Source organism: Strix uralensis, chromosome 13 (assembly GCF_047716275.1).
Source record: "Strix uralensis isolate ZFMK-TIS-50842 chromosome 13, bStrUra1, whole genome shotgun sequence".
Lineage (NCBI taxonomy): Eukaryota > Metazoa > Chordata > Aves > Strigiformes > Strigidae > Strix > Strix uralensis.
In genome coordinates this window covers 11,968,192-11,985,222 of record NC_133984.1, presented here as the reverse complement: position 1 = coordinate 11,985,222, position 17,031 = coordinate 11,968,192, and the positions used below count along the sequence as shown (strand labels likewise).

The 17,031-nt window shown below is 52.2% G+C and overlaps 1 protein-coding gene across 1 annotated transcript in view; it reads right to left on the bottom strand.

Annotated features, from left to right (window-relative positions):
- The window catches only part of MID2 (midline 2), a 117,849-nt gene that overhangs the window by 30,800 nt on the left and 70,018 nt on the right, over nucleotides 1-17,031 (bottom strand). Inside the window, exons 3-4 of the mRNA XM_074882783.1 lie at nucleotides 9,910-10,005; nucleotides 147-254 (exon numbers count right to left, since the gene is read on the bottom strand). Of these exons, the coding sequence (XP_074738884.1) occupies nucleotides 147-254; nucleotides 9,910-10,005 (204 nt within the window). The remainder of the gene's footprint in view (nucleotides 1-146; nucleotides 255-9,909; nucleotides 10,006-17,031) is intronic.

The following is a 17,031-nucleotide window of genomic DNA, read 5'->3' as shown; positions in this document are numbered from 1 at the left end:
TCTGCACGTGGCTGGGACATCCCAGCATCATGGTCTGCTGAACTGCTGGGCTGCTCCCAGAGAGGAAAGGCAGACCCTGCAGCAGCCACCCCCCGGGTGCAGGAGGGGACCCTCGAACTGCAGACACACAAGCTGGCCCTCCTTACCTTCGTCTCCTTGATCTTGACAGCGATGACCTGCTTGCGCTGGCGGATGATCTCCATGAGCTCATCGCACTCCTCCATCAGCTTGGCCTCGTGCATGGCTGTGTTCACCTGGCCAGGAACAGCAAAAGCACATGCCATTAGGAGGGACACACTCAGCCCTGAGCCTGGCAGCCCCACGGCTCTACCAGCTCAGACTGGGAGATATAGATTATATATCCTCCATGCTGGTCCCCGGCTCTGCCCTGCAACACAGACAGGAGCAGGCTGGCTCATCCACATCCATTGCCTCTCCAGCTGGAGGAAGGGAAAAGGCCTGAGAAGGGTGTGAAGCCCTCCTTGCTGTGCGTCCAAGGTTGGCGCTGGCTGGTAGGGCTGTGCTGGGTGGCTTGTGGGGCACACACCCCTCCATAGGTACTGCCCCCTTGCTGAGACCTGGGGCACAGGCTGCGGGGAGGTGGCAGCCTGGGAGCAGTGAGTCCTCGCTGCTGCACTGTCTGGCTCAGCCCTGCCAGGGTGCTGCACCCCACAGTCACAGCTGCAGCATTTTCCAACAAAGCTTGGCTACCACTGGACAGCGCTGACACCCAGCAGGGATGCTGAGGGATCTCTCCATCTCCCTTCCTGGGCAAGCTGTATGTTTTGGGGTGCTCTGCACAGCCATGGCTGCACTGCTTGGGCTGCTCTCAGCACTCCCGAGTGACCCCCATCCTGCCCTCGGCTATGGGGCAGCTGGAGGTTATCCTGCCCTAGACGTCCTGCTTCGAGTTGAGCAGCACAGACTTCTTGCAAAAGCACCAAGCTTTGCTGGCCTCTTGTCCTGAGCAAAACTCACAGCTCTCTCATGCACCTACACCGAGGCAGTGCCTGTGTGCTAGTCAGAGCAACAAGAGACTTAAAATTGAAAGACAGCATCCTGCTTGGAAGAGCAAGGGTGGCCGTGACTTCAAAGCATCTGCAAAAGCAAGACCGAAAGCAACGACTCGGCACAGGCAGAGGGAGGGAGCACAGGCAGAGCCATGGGGGGCTGCATGCCTGCAAAGGGCACATCGGGAAATGCCATGTGGGGTCTTAATGGAAGGGCTGAACCAGCTCAGGGCAGCAACAACTATGGCCAAGTCGGGCTGGTGTAGCCACCCCTCTCTGCTCTGGCCACTCACTGTGTCGGGCTGCAACCCCAAGCTCCACAGCATAGTTCAGGGCCCTGAGGAGGAAAGATCTTCCCCCTCCTGGTGCCATAGGATGTTCTTGGCAGGGCTCCAGCACCTCCTCAGAGGTGGCTTTCAGCCCACAGAGCAGGGAAGCTGGTCAGCCGCTGGGCACACCACGCCAGTGATGCCAACCTGGCAGGCAGGGCCAGGCAGGGTGGGTGGCAGCCCTGAGCTCCATGGACACCTCCATTACCCTCATTTTCAGCCACAGAACAGTGCTTACAGTGCCTGGTGGTCACCGAGCACTCCTCAGGTGCCTCTCTTTGAGCAGAGCTTTTTACAAATAGCCATCTTCCCCCTAAAAAAATTAAAAACAACCAGATGCTGCTGGCAGCACCTGCTGCTCTAAAAAGCCCCATTTCTTCATAATGCAAAGATTTGGCAGGATGCGTGCCCAGACCATAATAAATCTTTAAGCTTTCTCCAGCTCAAGGCAAATTTCTTACTGTGCTTGCAGTTTACTTCCTAAACTGAGGCACTGTCCCCTCATGGATTTTGCTCTGGGCTCACGATGAGGGGACCCTGGTGATGCTCAAACCCATAATCTCCTCCCTACACCATCCCCTCCTAACCATGGCTCCCAGTGCGGGACACGCAGCTTCAGCTGGACCAGCCCGCAGCAGAGTAACAGAGCGAGTATCAAACGGCACTTTCATGATCACGGCCATCTTCCAGGCTGCTGCTGATGTTCCTCCCTCCCTAACCTTATTCCTAGTATTTATGGTTCAGTGGTAAAGAAATACAATCCACTACACAGCACAACCAGTTCTTCTTTCCACCCTGCCCTCCAGAATTGCTGCACCAAGAGGAGGGACTTGAGCCAGGAGATGAGGAGACCTCATGTAGACCTGAGCACCTAAGTCAGTCCTGGTGGAGGGCTGAAGATGACACAATCAGACTGGCCAGAGCTTCCCAAAGTCACCTTCAGGTCTGATCAGCTATTGCAAACCACCTTGGACACAATCTGGCCTCTTCCAGACCAGGTCTGGTCTCTTTGTGGCCTCTGTCATGTGGGCGGTTGGCCAAGATGGATGACGAAACATGACCAAGGGGAGATCACATATGGTCTCCCTCTCCAGTTGACCAGGAAGATACCCATCAGCCAGGCAGGATATTGCCAGCAGGCTGGATGGCTCTCAATGTGCTTTTGGGGAAAGCAGCGAGGAGCTACTTGAGCTCCTTGGTCATGAGGGGATGGATGCTGCAAACAGGGGAGACCAGTACGTGTGGCTCCTCCATTTAGTTTGGACCCTTGAGCGACCAATTCTGAAGCTTTGCTTTGGAAGATGCTCCTCAAGATGGCCTTCTCATATTTGGAGAAGGCACCAGTAAACCCCCATCACCTTGGGCTACAGTGCCATGTTCCCTGGCTGAGACAACGGTGGGGCTAGCAAGAGAAGGCAGCAGGACACGGTGGCAGACTTGTCCTGTAAGAGTTCAAAGAGCAGAGAAGCCCAAGTAGGAGATGCATCGACAACTTCCTTCTTCATAGATCTCCCAAGACATTGTTCCTTCAGCACAGACGTCACTGCTGTGGGTTCAGAAGCTATCGGTGCCCAGCCAGGCTCTGCCACACGGGTGCCAGGTGTGTGCCAGGAGCACCGGGTAGAATACTGGTGACCTTGGGGAGCAAGAGCCCTCCCCAAGGTGGTCAGAGCTGAGATGTTGAAGGATCTGTCCAAATTGCAGCTCCTCCAAGTAAACCCAAGCTGGTACTGCTGGTAGGGTGGAGCGTGTGCCCTTCGGAGAGATGGGATGATTAGGATGCAGGTAGTGGGGGGTCAGCAAGCTGGGAACATGGGGTCTCCTACCCTGCCCTCGAATGAGCAGAGGTGAGCGTGGTGTCAGCTCCAGGAGGCAGTATCTTGTTTCTACAAAAAAAGCTGCATGTGTCCTGCTTAATTCAGGATAATTAATCCCCGATGGACCCCCTTTTCAGGCTTCAAATACACATTTTTTTAAATTTTATTTTAAAGCTGAAAGGAAGGCATGCAAAAAGTGCAGTGAAACCACAGGCAGAAGTTTCAGTCCTCTGTCTCCAGGAAAGACCGGTATCCTTGGGGGGATGGACAGGAAAGGTGGGATACACTTTATAGAAGGGGAATTGAGCCCTAACACTTAAACTAAACCATGTACTAGAGGACATAAATAGACTCTCAAAGCTATGTGAAACAGTGGAGAAGCCTGAAGGCAACCCAGAGTTAAACACATTTGATACAAGATCTTTTTTTAAACCTGGCCAGCAGATTATGCAACACTGAAGTGGGAGACAGCTGATGGTCTGCAAAGATAACTCCACTGAGAAAAAACAGCAGATAATCTTCCAAATCTGCTGCAAGGTAGCAGAGCAGGGAAATCAGACCTAAGGTTTGGAGCCTGCAGCAATCTGTGCTGGCGGCAGCAAAGGCGACAGTGCTGCCTTGCAGCCTAGGCCGTCACAGAGGATGCTGGCAGCACAGTCGCCCCTCGAGTGCTGACAGAGATGGCCATCACTCGAATTTCCCAGGAACACAAAATCAGGGCTGTTTGCAAGTGTTTGCAGCCCCGCTGCTTGCTATTGCTGGCAGGAGGGAGCCCTGGGTGCCAGGACTGCAAAAACAACAGCAGGAGGAGAATGGGGGGTGGGGGGATTGTCCTTCAGCAAGTACCACGCTCCCTCTCCAGCCCGGCATGCCAAGCAGAAATCCTGGGCTCCTGGTTAAATTAATACTAAATCTGAAAACCTACCCAGGGCAAGAAATCTGCAGCTCAACCAGTGTTCGTACTCTGGGAGTCTGAAGGCAGATGAAGCCACAGAGGCCACTGCAGTCCCCTTCCCCAGCTGCCTTCTGTCCAAAAAGGAGCGTTTTCAAGGCGAGGGTCCCACCCCCAACGTGCCAACTGAGCACAGAGGTGGGATTTCAGACCAACACAGCTCTGCTGGCAAAAGCCCTGGCTCAGGTACAGCTAGATACTGGCCAAACCACTTTCTATTAGGATGAACCAGTTCCCAGGTAAATGCTGCATTTGGGGGTGAAGACTCAGCAGGTGCTACAATTGTAGGAAATCTGGGTGTGGGGGAGAGCTTTTAGACATAAGAAGTGGGGGGAAAAATACTTGACCCTTCTAATGTGTGTGGAGAAATGTGCTAAGGACAATACAGCCCTACAATAAAAAGCAAATGGTAAAATTCAAACCTGGAAAGAACTCACGTTGCAGCTCGTGGAGGGATGAGGAACATCATCTCAGCCTGAGGCGTGATGCACGGATAGACAAACCTCCTCCTCCACACCCAGGCAGCAGGAACCCAGCCCTGAGATGAAGCAGAGGACCCTATCCCACCCCCACAGCACTGTCACCCCCAAAACCACCAACAGGTTTTTGACTATGGAGCAAGGCACCCACGCCCCATGAGACACGCACCAGTTGCACCAAGGCCAGCGCTGGGGCTGCCATGGCACAGAGGGCCACCACCCCACTGTGCCACTGCGGCTACAGGGGCAGCAACCCCTGCTGCCCTCCCTGAAGGGGACATCGGGGTGGGTACCATCCCTGCTACCCACCCTGGCATTTTACAAACTCAGCTTCTTTGTAGGGTAGTTACCTGCTCTCTTTGGTCTACGTTTCAACTACTGCCACAGGATTTGGTCCCTTCACCCTCTCCCAGCAGCAGCCTCCCACGCGCCATGAAGAAGAGAGTCACTCCTTGCAATGCCGACGGGCAGTGCGGGCTCAGTGGCTTGGGGACACTTGCAACCCTCTTCTGTGGAGTGCCTTCCTCTGCACCTCAGGGTGCTGGTGGCACAGTTTCCTGGACGTAAAGTGGGACTTGCACTGAACATGACTTGATCAGCAAAGTATGTTGGGATCGCACGTATCTGCCTATATGCAGTGTCCCACGAATAGCTCAAAAGCAAAATCCCCTGCTTTCAGACTTACAGGGAAGCATAGAGGGGCAGAGATATTTTCTACTTCACACTTTAATGCGCTCTCTGAAAAGTTGCCTCTGAAGGGCAAGACTGCATATTTAGTAAGGCTGAGAAATGTATTTCAACTGTTATTTTAAGCAGAATGACTGACAAAGCTGAAAACTCCTAAACTATGTAGAAAACGACAGCCTAGAGGCCTGAAACTTCCAGAATCAGAAAGAAATAGCAAATAGCTTTCAATTCATCACAGGTCAGTTCATTACAATGCTGGAGCTGGATTCAGAGGAGGAGGAGTTTGGAAGGACATCCAGATGCATCCCTGCCCCATCCCTTGTGGGGTCTTGGAGTCAAAGCATGACCTGTAAGATCAGTGAGTGCTGGTGACTGTCACCAGGGCTCTGCAAGGACGTTCTGGCTCCTTCTCTGCCTGCAAGACATCCATTTGCTATCTATTTTACCATAGTCACTCCAAATCCACTTAGACCTGGGGGAAGAGGCAGCCCAGGGAGAGACACCTCCAACAAAAGCCATTCCTACTGCAGAGTCAAAAATCCTTCTCCCTGCCACAATGCACCGGCAGAAAGAGAAGCAGGACAATGCGAGCGACAAGGGAGCATTGGTGCAACCACACTCGTGAAGGCCAGCAGTGCTGCAAAACCCAGTGTGATTTTTCTGCTCCTTATCTCAGGCGTGGAAACTCAGAGCGCGTCTCAGCTCCTTCCTCCTCGCACACTGAGCTGCATCCGACGGTGGCTCGCAGCTGCTGGCAGCACACACGGCACTGCTGGCACTCTCAGAAAGGGTTTTTGCACGCTTTTCCTCTCTCCAGATCATCAAGACAGCAACAAGGACCTTATTTAGTGAGTAAAGAACAAAACGCTGATGCTTGCCTGCAGGAAACTCAGGGGTTAGGAAGCACCTTCTTGGCCTGAGAGCCCCAGTCACTCTCTGAGATGCAGATGGTGAAGAACAAGCTGCAGCTCCCCATGCAAATGCATCCCTGGGTGCTTTGCTATGGGCTAATGACTCCAGTCAGCATCCCCGCATCCCTGCCGCCTGCTTGGCCCACGAGACAGCTCGGGGAAGTCGCATGGGAAGCCACAGCCCTTGCAGCCCCCCCAGCAAGGGCTGGAGTGACCAAGGGTGAAGCAAATAGCCGTCGTGTCTGCTCAGGCACTGGCAAACTCCCCCCAGATCCACGTCAGCGATCCCTGCAGCAGCTTGGTGTTTTTATTCTCCGGAAAGGTGATGGTTCAAGGAATTGCTGCTGAATTTAGCAACCAAAAAAATCAATAGCCCATTAAGAACAAACTAATTGTGACAACCTCTCTCCATGTATCACTTCAGTAAACAAAGCTGCAAATTAATTTGCTATTAATTGGTATGTGCACTTTGAAACAACAGTAAAGTATTAACTGCCGTCTTCCTCTCGAATGTTTTCCATGGGAGCGCATCGCTTGTGAACTCCTGACTCCGGAGCTGCAGCCAAGAGGCAGCGTCAGTGCTGGCACAGCCTCCCCTGCACACAGCTCGCACAAACACTTCCCTTGGTGATGCAAACAAAAGATGCCTGATTGCACACCGGGAACACAAAGAGTTTTATAGATCAAGTGGTCAAAGCGGCAAGGTCAGCAGAGTCCCTTTCTTCAGCAGGATTAAAGGTGATCTCCTCTCTTCCTCCGATGCTTTCTGTAATCCCCTCTACAAAGCCTTTCCCACTTGCTGCTGGCTTAAGCCTGAACGTTGCTATTCTGCTACAGAATTCAGGGCTCAGGCAGGAGAGATTGCAATCGCCATCTCTGACAGCAGGAAGGATGCAGGGAGGCAGAGTGCATGTGTTTGGGAGGAGGAAGGAAAGTGAGGAAGAAGACGAGCCACTGCAAACCAGGAGAAAGGCTGGGACCAGCCTTGCCCTGCAAGTGAAAGCTGCTGTGGTAGCAAGGATAGAGACAACATCCCCACCTGCACCAAGGGGCTGGGGACTAGTCACTCTGCCTATGCTGTCACAGGGAAAGGCTGGCCCTGAACAGAGAATGAATTAGAGAGGTGAGGAAAATGGCTTTAATGAGCAGGGTAAGGTTCAACAAGGACCAGCGCAGGGCCCTGTGCTGTCCTAAGGAACAGCAGCCAGGCAGCAGCCTGCAGAGAGGGTCTGAGGTGGGATGGCTCAAAAACTACGTGAGAGACACAGGTGTGAAAATTGCAGCCACTGCCCTGGGATAAAGAAATGGGACCATAGCCCAGAGAGAGCCAAAATAACCCCTTCCTCTCTTCTCAGAGCACTGGAAGAAGAGCAGAGTGTTGCTCCCTCTGGGGAACCACACCAGTTCAGAGCACTGCTTCCCCATGAAAGCATGGACAAAAAGGGGACAGTCTGGATTGTAGAGAAACTGAGAACTGTGTTGTGAAGAAACTTGAAAAAAACCCCAATAATGAAACTATTTCAGCCCAAAAAAGAGAAGAGAGGATGGGCTATCTGCAAGTATGTTATGAGATGCTGGAGGGATGAGTAAAATAACTTTCCCCATGTCCACAGTGGACAGGATGGGGCAGAGAGTTACAGGCTGAAACTGCAGCAGTAAAGTTTCAAGTTGGACCTAGTAAAACCTTCCTGGCACAGAAGTGCACAAGGTGCCGTGGGAAGATGCAGCATCTCCGTCGCATGTTCAGGACTGGGTGGGACAGCCATCATCACGATACGCCTTGGGACAGGCACCCACGGGGGACAATCCCTTCCAGTCCTCCTTGTCTGGGACTCTTTGCTTCCACATTCATGTCACGGAGCACTCGAGCAGCTCAGGGAAGAGCAGGATGAGAGAGGCTTTCTCAGGGTTTCTGCCCCAGGTAGCAGCAAATTACACAGCAAAATGGGAATACAGTGGCTGGAGGCAATGCCTGGAAATCCTCCTTTTACAGAAAAGATCAGAAAAACACTCTCATGCTAACAGAAAAAGTAAGGCTATACCAAAGTGCTTAGGAGGAAAGAGAGACCCGAATGAGCTTTGATTTAGCCAGCAGGCTCAACCTCATCAGCATTGCTCTGGGTGCCTCAACATGCAAAGGACTTTACTCCCAAAGGGCTTCCCCAAGTCACATATGACCCCTCCCTTTATTCCCTTGGGAAGAGTAGTCCCCATTACCAGCCCTGGTTCACCCAAGCCCTGCAGAAGATGTAGGCACACCTTTCTCCAGCATGAAAGACCTGCCTGCAAATGCAGCACACCCCAGGTCACCAATGAATGCAGCAGCCCTGAGGAGCATCAGTGCCTGGAATGACAGCCCTCATGCCCCAGAAGGGAAGGCTGCACTGGAAAGCACCTCCCTCAGCCCTGTAGAGGGGAGGACCATCTCACCCAGTGCACACCCAGACATTCCCAGTATCACTGCTGTGACTCTGTCCTCAGATGTCCAGGCTGACTCAAGCTCCGTAGCTTTACTCCTAGGATAGAGATCTGCTACAGCCAGAACACATCCCAGGTGAGGGCACACCCCCTTAAATGCTTGCAAGCAGCTGTGGGGATTTTATAGTGCTTCCTTGCCACCACCTGCAGACACCCATTGCTCCCCTCCTCCTCTCCATCAGGCTGTGGAGAGGACATCTGCTCAACCCACCCCAACATGGTGGGGTCCCACTCTCTCCTTCCCAAGAGGAAAGAGTTAAAACATAATTCACACAGTACAAGCACGCTGGAGGTGAGAAGGACCTCTTCAACAGCTTCCACACCTGCCTGGGCAGATGCAGTTTTGATACAAGCTGCAGTTATGTGACCATGACTCCCTTCTTGGGCTGGCCACAGCTGCTGCTCCAACGCTGCTCTGCAGGCACAACAAACAACCTCCTTCTGGGCTTTCCCCAAGCACTCGTCACTTTGATATCCAAGTGCTTTGCAAATATTAACTAGTTTACTTTAACAGCACCACCAGACAAGAAAGAGGAGGTGTAACTAGCCCAGAGTTTCATAGGGAATTTGAAGCACAGACGCATCACGGTCAAAAGGATTTGTTGTTTCTGGGAGCGCAGCTGGAGATGCCCCAGCCTTTGAAGGCAGGGTGCAGGCTATAGCACGCTGAGCATCCAAAGCAAACTCTCACTAATGCCTTCCAGCTGCAGATGAGGTTTTGCAATACTCAGCCCCAGCAGGTCCCACCTGTGCACCTGAGGAAACAGGAGCTGCTGGCAAAACTGCACCTGACCGCAGGAGGCAGCTGTGTGAGGGGTAACTCAGCCTCCCCCCTCCCTGAGCTGAGCTGTGTTTGCATGCTCAGTGTCACCCGAGCTTCAGCCAAAAGCACCCGCCGTCCCCTGTGCACAGAGCAGCCAGCAGGTCTTCCCTTCCTGAGCCAGCCCAGCAGCCTCTGTCTCTTCCCAGTGGCTCCCAGTCATGCCACTCTCCTTCAGACCCTACAGACCCCTGGGAACCACCCCCGCATCCTCCATTATTTGGGACTAAACTCTCCAAAACAATTCAGCCTCCCACCAGCCCCTCGGTGTCAGTGATGCTTCCCACCATACACTCAACTCTGTTCTCAGAGCAGCCCCTGGGGAAAGGACACCAGAGCAATGCCATGCACCCCATCACTCCAGCCGGGAACTTCCCCGTGCACCCTCCCCATCACCCCCCTGGTCCCCTGATTGCTCTCACCAACCTCCACTTGCTGGCAGATCTGGATCAGCTTGGCCATCTGGTTTTCCAGTTCACTGTTGCGTTTAACCAGGTTGGTGAGATTCGTCTCCAAGGTTTGCTGCAAGTCCAGAAATGGGAGAGGAGAAAGAGAAAAAACAAAAAGATCAGCAAAGTCAGAGGACTGTCCCCAGTCCCCTATTAGCAACCAAGACCATTTGCCACCCAACACTCTGCCTGAGGGAGCAATAACTTGAATAACTTTGGGCAAAGGTTCTTGGGTTTCTTGGAAGCTCCTGCCCATGCTGGTGGGTTGTGTGAGTGCTCGGCCTAAGACAGGGGAGCCACTGAGCTTGGCACCGTGGTGGCCCTGAGGAGGTCACCAGCTGGAGGTGGCAGCGTGGGTGTCTGCCCTTTGCTGCTCCTTTGGAGATGGCTTGAGAAGCCAGGCTGAGTTGTGTTCCCTGGAAAACTTTACAGGCAGCCAGAAAAACATCAGGAGTATCTTAAGTTTCTCAGAAATGTTCTCAAACCACTTGCTGCTGCTGAACCCTCTGACAAGGTGGGAGAGACTAAATGTGCTGCTCCCCACGTTTCTACCAGGAAAGAAGCCAGCATGGCTATTTTTGTCAACAGTTTTGTTTTGCATATGGTAAGGATGCCAAACAAGAGCCTGTTGAACCATCAGAGAGGGACTTCTCTCCTTTGCAAACCATCTCTGCTGGAGCAACACAGGCACAGGCAGGGAGAGCAACACAGCAGCTCCAGACCGAGTCACAGGGACAGCTCGCCTGGTACAGGCAGCCAGTGCTCGGCATCCTCTGCCAAGCAGTGGAGACAAAACCCTCCCCAGGTCCCGCCAGGCTGCCCACCACTGCCAAAACCTGGCCGTGTTCGGCCATTCCCTCCCACCACGTCCCACCTTTTCCAAGAGTATAAAAAGCTATTCTGCTTTGATAGCCAGCCAGCAAGCCTGCCCGCTCTGAATGAATCGCTACTATTTTGCATCTCTGCTCTCCCCTCCTCATCCTCTGATGGTACTGGAGATAAAAGGCCCCCAGGAGAAGGTTGTGGTCCCCACCACAAGCTGCCTGTGCTTCCCTTCCCAGCTCCCCAGCTTTCGCTTGTGGGAGCAGATTACTGCCAGCAGATCATAGCCCAAGCGCTGCAGGGATCCCTGGGGAGTGTGGTCTGTTTTGGCACCCACAGGCTGCAATATTCATGGAGCGGAACGGGATCCAACAGAGCACAGAGAAAGAGCCCATGTGAAAAGATTTTGTTATCTATGGACACACAGTGGACTGGTATTTTTTTGGATATCAATAATTTAAGTGACACCGCATTTCCATTAAAATATGTGGTTCCACTAAGAGGAAATGTTTTATAACAAAGTGCTCACTACCTGTTGCAACGCTTGTCGGGAAAATGATATCCTATTAATATTTTAAACTTCAGGGCTGGAAGAGGATCCCTGTGGTGTTTTATTCATCCTCAGCTAGAAACTGCAGTCCGAGGCTTTCATCAAGACTCCAGAAGACCCATAAACACGGCCTTTCTCTGCGCGCATGGATAATTTGGGGGCTAGTTAGCCAAGAGAACTTGAATCATAGTCATGAAGCACAGGCAAAGCATTCATTCCTGAAAAACCACTGGCTCCTAAAATACTCCGAGCTCGTTTGCAATCCTGCAAATTGCTAGCCAACGGCGGGTGAAGCAGAACATAGAAACAGGCTTGAAAAATGAAATAAAACCCAGGGTGCCTTCATTAAGTGGAAAGTACTTTGCACAACAATGCTATATCGATAATGAAAAAGCCAGCTGCTAACAGTTCCTGCCACCCTCTTTCCTTATAGCTCAATATTATTAAACATAATTTGACTAAAGCATTGAGCATTTAACTTGCTAATTATCTTCCTCCTCACCAACTTGGCTGCACTGAAGTTGCAGCTTTGAAATTGCAGCCGATCTGCTTTAATGTTCCAGGGCTGTTGATGGAGGGCAGGGAGGGGAGGGAGGGGAGGTGAGCTCGAGATACACTTTTTGAAGCACACGAGTCCAAAACACACTTGCAGCATCCCAAGTTTTCCGGGTGACAGCATCACTCCTCCCCATCCATAAACATGCACAAAACCTGCCCCCGAGCCCTCATCCCTTCATTAAGCGTACGCTGATATTCCTATTAATGATGGCTCAAACAGCAAGTACCCTCTCCTGTCCTTAGCGAGGCAGTTCTGAGTGCTGCAAACCCTTCTGCAGCACGTGAAAATGCAGATGGAACCATTTCCTTCTGTTTGATTTGCTGAAACAAATAAAATATACTAGAAGCTTTGATTACACCAGCTGGTTATTTTGTAGGTATATATAAATTACAGCAATTATAGGGGTCATTTTTTAATTGCATTATAACATGCTCATAATTTCCCCATTCACCTTCTGGCCTGAAGTAGAGATAGTTGATTTCTCTACAATTGGGAAGAGAAGTGAGAAAAAGAGATAAAAATGAAACACCACCATGTCCTTGAGCAAAAGTCATTGGCACTCAGTGAGATGAAGGGGCTGGGTCACCCAGGTGATGGAAACCCGCTCGCCCGGGGATGGCAGGACTGGAGAGCAAGAGAACACAGACACAGTACCTGTGGGAAAGCAGCCGAGCCTTTCCCAGCCTTCGCTGGCTGTGGCCGTACAGCTCACAAAATACCCTGCCAGGATCAAACCCTCTCCACCAGCTTTGACAAAGCAGCTCAGCGGCTGCACACTGTTTACCTGCAGGTGACCAGATGCAAAATAAATATATCTGGCACCCAACCGAAGGAGCTGAATAACATGGCACTGATGCACAAGCACTGGTGTTCATATTTTGTCATGTGCACAATGAGCAACAACTTCTCAGTTTTCCCTTTTCTCCAAATATCAAACAAGCAGTTGAACTAAACACAGATTTCTCTAGCCCTGTTTGAAGACAGCATCAAGGTTGGGGGTTCAAGACAACTTTAGGAATTATAAATATTAGGCTTCCTCCTGGTCCACTGTGCTTTGTCAAACATGACCCTGCCTGCACCTGGCCGGAGCACATCCTGCACTCCCTGCGCTGCTGACAGCCGTACTCCATGGCAGGTTCCCACCCCACCCACCAGTCTGGAAGCTGGTCCACACTGAGAAACGCAGTTGAACTCATGGCTTTAACCAGCTGGGAGATGGGCGCAGAGCAGCCTTTGAGCCCCGAGCAGGCTGGCAGGGGAAGGGGTCCCCACAGAGCTGATCAGGAGCATCGCACAGACCTGGCTTCGTTGGAGTGATGGGGGGGTCAATTCCCACAGGCTTTGAGCCACGCGAACTTCAGATCTTCCCCGCCAGCCCTGGAGAGCCCTGTAGCTGGGGAAAGCCTTAGACATGGTTCTGCAAAGGCCTCGGGTGGCATGAGGAGCTTTTGCTGCTGCTGGCCTATGCTGATGTTCACCTGCAACCTGCCCCAGTGCTGCTCTGATGGGCTAGAGGGCTCATCCCAGTGAGCCGGGTGAGATGGCACGGGAGGCTGGCATCTGGCTCTGCCTTATTACAGGACCACATTTATCTTCATGCAAAGGCAGCCAAAACTGCAGAGTGTTTACTTTCAGTGATTTATTTAGGACTTTTTTCATTGCTCTTGTTCATTTATAATTGCTTTCAATAAAGGACGCAGGTCCCTGCCCTGCTCCCTCCACATACCACAAACACAAACCATATGTGCATCCATAAACACACGTGCACACACACGCGCACAAAAGTCAAACCAGCTGCAAAATGCTTCCCTGCACACCCGCTGGCTGGCCCCAACCTCTGGGGCTGCAAAGCAGCAGGAAAATTGGTCCCCAGATACCCACCACCATTCACCAGCGGGCACCCGTGGCAGCTGGGTGGGATTTCTGCTGGGCTGAGGATGCACGGCCAAGCCCTCGGTGGCTGAGGATGTGCTGTCAGGTCTCCTGGCATGAGGAAGGTTTGCTGCTGAGTGTCCTCTGCCCAACTGGGAGCAGCACAGGAAAGTCAGATGCCACAGTACATTACCCAGGGTATCCAGAGTCTGCCACGATTGCTCCTGAGGGAGCTGGTCAGATTTTTAAAACCACAATCAAAGTTCTTGATGGTATCCTGCAGCTGCAATGCTGCTGGAGCTGTAGAAAACCCACACTCGTGTCCCTGCTCCGCCAATATGCTGCTTTGCACTGAGCTTCTGCCCCAGGCACCCAGTGGTTTTGTGGGGATGAGGGGCACTGAGGTGGCTCATCTCAGGAATACCAGCACAGCTTCTCCTCAGAAGCAGCAGCCGGCCTGGATTAGCTGCAGCAAGTTCCCACCAGAGTCAGTCCCGACCCCATTTGCCTCCCTCTGATGTACGTTTTGGGGAGGGAGGGTGACGGGGTGGTTGTGCAGCATCCTCTCAGCTTCACTACCGACAGCTGCCTCTGCACTGCTGAACCGAAAACCTGGGCATTGCTGAGCACAGCACGGACCAGGCTCTTCTCCGTGGCCACGGGAGGTCCAGAGCCCCGGCACCGCTCCCATGCCAGAGGATGCTCCTGCTCCTGCCCGCCATCCCAGCCAGGCAGTGAGAAGACTAGGCACGAGGCCCACCCACTATTTACCACTGTCAACCCTGGTAGCGACACATCCCTCTGAGATGATGTTTAGAATCAATTCCCAGCCCCCAGCCAAAAAAAAAAAATATCAGGGGTAAAATATGATAAGCAAGTCAGCTGCCTGCCTTTGCTAAAAGAATTTCCCCAGACAATAGGACAAGTGACAGAGAGACACGACTGAGCTGCCGAGCAGCTCCCGCGCAGCTCCCGCCTTGTGACACTAATGCATTTTAAGTCGCTTTGGAGCACAACATACTGAGTAAAAGCTGAAATAAACTGCCAGCTTTCAGTGCCTGGTATCACCCTAACTGACAGAGCTGACCTAGAAAATCAAGCGATTTGTTACGGTGAGGTTCTGACAGTGTTTCTAATTGTGCTGAAGAGAGTCTAGAGCAGGAGCCTTGCACCAGGCAAAGAGGCTCTGGTAGTTACCCACCAGTCAGCCACCTGCATGGAGGGGGACAGGGACCATAGGGAAGCACTTGGTGAACAGATGAAGATGCACCTGAGGGTGCAATTCGGTGCACTCTAAAGACAACTTGTAACATTCCCCTCCATGTCCCCTGCCCAGTCAGAGCAATTAAGTGGCTCTGAAACTGTTTATCAGGTTTAAACCCTGATGATTTATCAGGTTTAAACCCTGAGCAGCTCTTCCTATGCCCACCTTTATGCTGGCTTAGGGCTCAAGCAATGTCCCCTGCCCCTAATCTGGAGTCCTGGGGGGTTCCCAGCCCATCCTCTTCACCCCACACACAGGAAGCACAGAGTTATCTCAGCCCAGCAAGACCTGGGCCTGGATCCTGCTCTCAGTGGGGCAAATCCACCATTTCAGTGGCTGTGCTTCAATATGCAATGAGATAAAAGAGAGGGAGGAATCAGCCCGGGGTCCAGAGGGAAGCTTTGCTGGGCTGAGCAGGGACACGGGTGCAGAGAGAGGGCAGGCAGGATCAGAAATAAGTTCTCTTCCACACAGCATTTCAACGCAGACTGCATTAGCACACACTGTATCTAGTGTCTCCTTGGGAATTTACATTTAGGAGATAAAAATAAAAGAACAAAAAACCCAAGTAAACAGGGCTAACTGAATGAAAAATTTGCAGCTGTTTGCTGTGCCACTGCCTGATTAGTACATATTGGATTTGCGTCTCATTGGCTTTTCTCGAGCATCTTCTTTTGGACTGAGAAAACCAGCTCTGCTTGAACTCATCTGATTATGGGGAACAAACCCCTCTACTGTCTTGCCTCATGAGAGATAACAACACCCTGGGTTTGTAACACAAACCCTCCCCACGCTGGCTGGGCTTTGCACCTACCCCCACATCCATCCGCCACGGGAACCATTACAGGAGCGCAGGTTCCCAGCAGCTCTGGCGCTTAATTACTGGATGGTCCCAAAACCAGCCTAATGAGAGCAGACGAACCTGCGCAGAAATCTGCTCAACCACCAAAGCAGCAACACATTATTTACTCCTCCTTCCCATGGCAGCTCTGCCAAAGGGCTCATGTGTGGCTTCTTCCCTTCATCCCTCGGTGCATCCGCGGGGCTCCTGATCCCTCCATTGCTGCAAAGGATGAGGAAACAACACGCTGATCCTGGAGGCCATGAGGGTTCGAGCTTGACTTGTTTCCCCACGAAGCTCCTGACCAAACACTGGTGAGCATAGCTGGACTTGGCACAGCTCTCCTCCGCTGGCATGGCGGGCTGGGAGTCAGCACCTGGCTCTCATGGGCAGCTGTATCATGCCTTGTTTTCTTTTCATTTCTAGCAATACCTAACAAGCACTGCTTTGGCCACTGGCTCGTAACATCTAGAGCTTCTCGCCACAGAGGATGCAAGTCTGTTGCTGAAGGAGGGACAGGGAATTGCCACTCAGATGCTTGCTGGAGAAAGTGCCCAGAGGGCAATCAAATGTCCTGATGTCTCCAAAACAGGAGATGTCTCAGTTAACTGTGAGCTAAATACAACCAGTTGGAGTATGCAACCCAAGGGGCAACCCTCTGCCTGCTCACGTAGGCACTGCCCAGGCCATGCCTGGGGCATGGGGGGCAGGAGCCTGTGCTGGCAGGGACCTCCCCAGGATGCTCCTGCCCCTATCTCAAGCCCTTGTTTCCTTAAGAAAGGCTGCCAGGGACTTCTTTGCCAGGCTCCCTCTAAATGACAAATGCAGTTCCTCCAAGGGGAGGCAGCCAGGCTTCTCCAAACCCATCACCTAAGGAGACAGTAAGGTTGTTTTACCCTTCACATAATTGCTGTGGTTTTTACTGCTCTGGACGTCGGTGCTGCAGGTGATCTTCTCAGCAGCTTCCCCAGGGCCTGGCTACACATCAAGGTAAAAGTCTTCATTAGAGCCCAAATTCCCTTATCCCATTGGTAGGAAAGGAAGCGCTCCTTGCCCAACACATGCACGCAGGCACGCGATCACATGCCTGATGGAGCTTAAGAGCAGCAGCATCAAAAGGTCAGAGTGAAGAGGCACTTAAAACGGACATGTGGCACTTTCACTCACCCAGGTTCGTAGCACGGTCAGCTT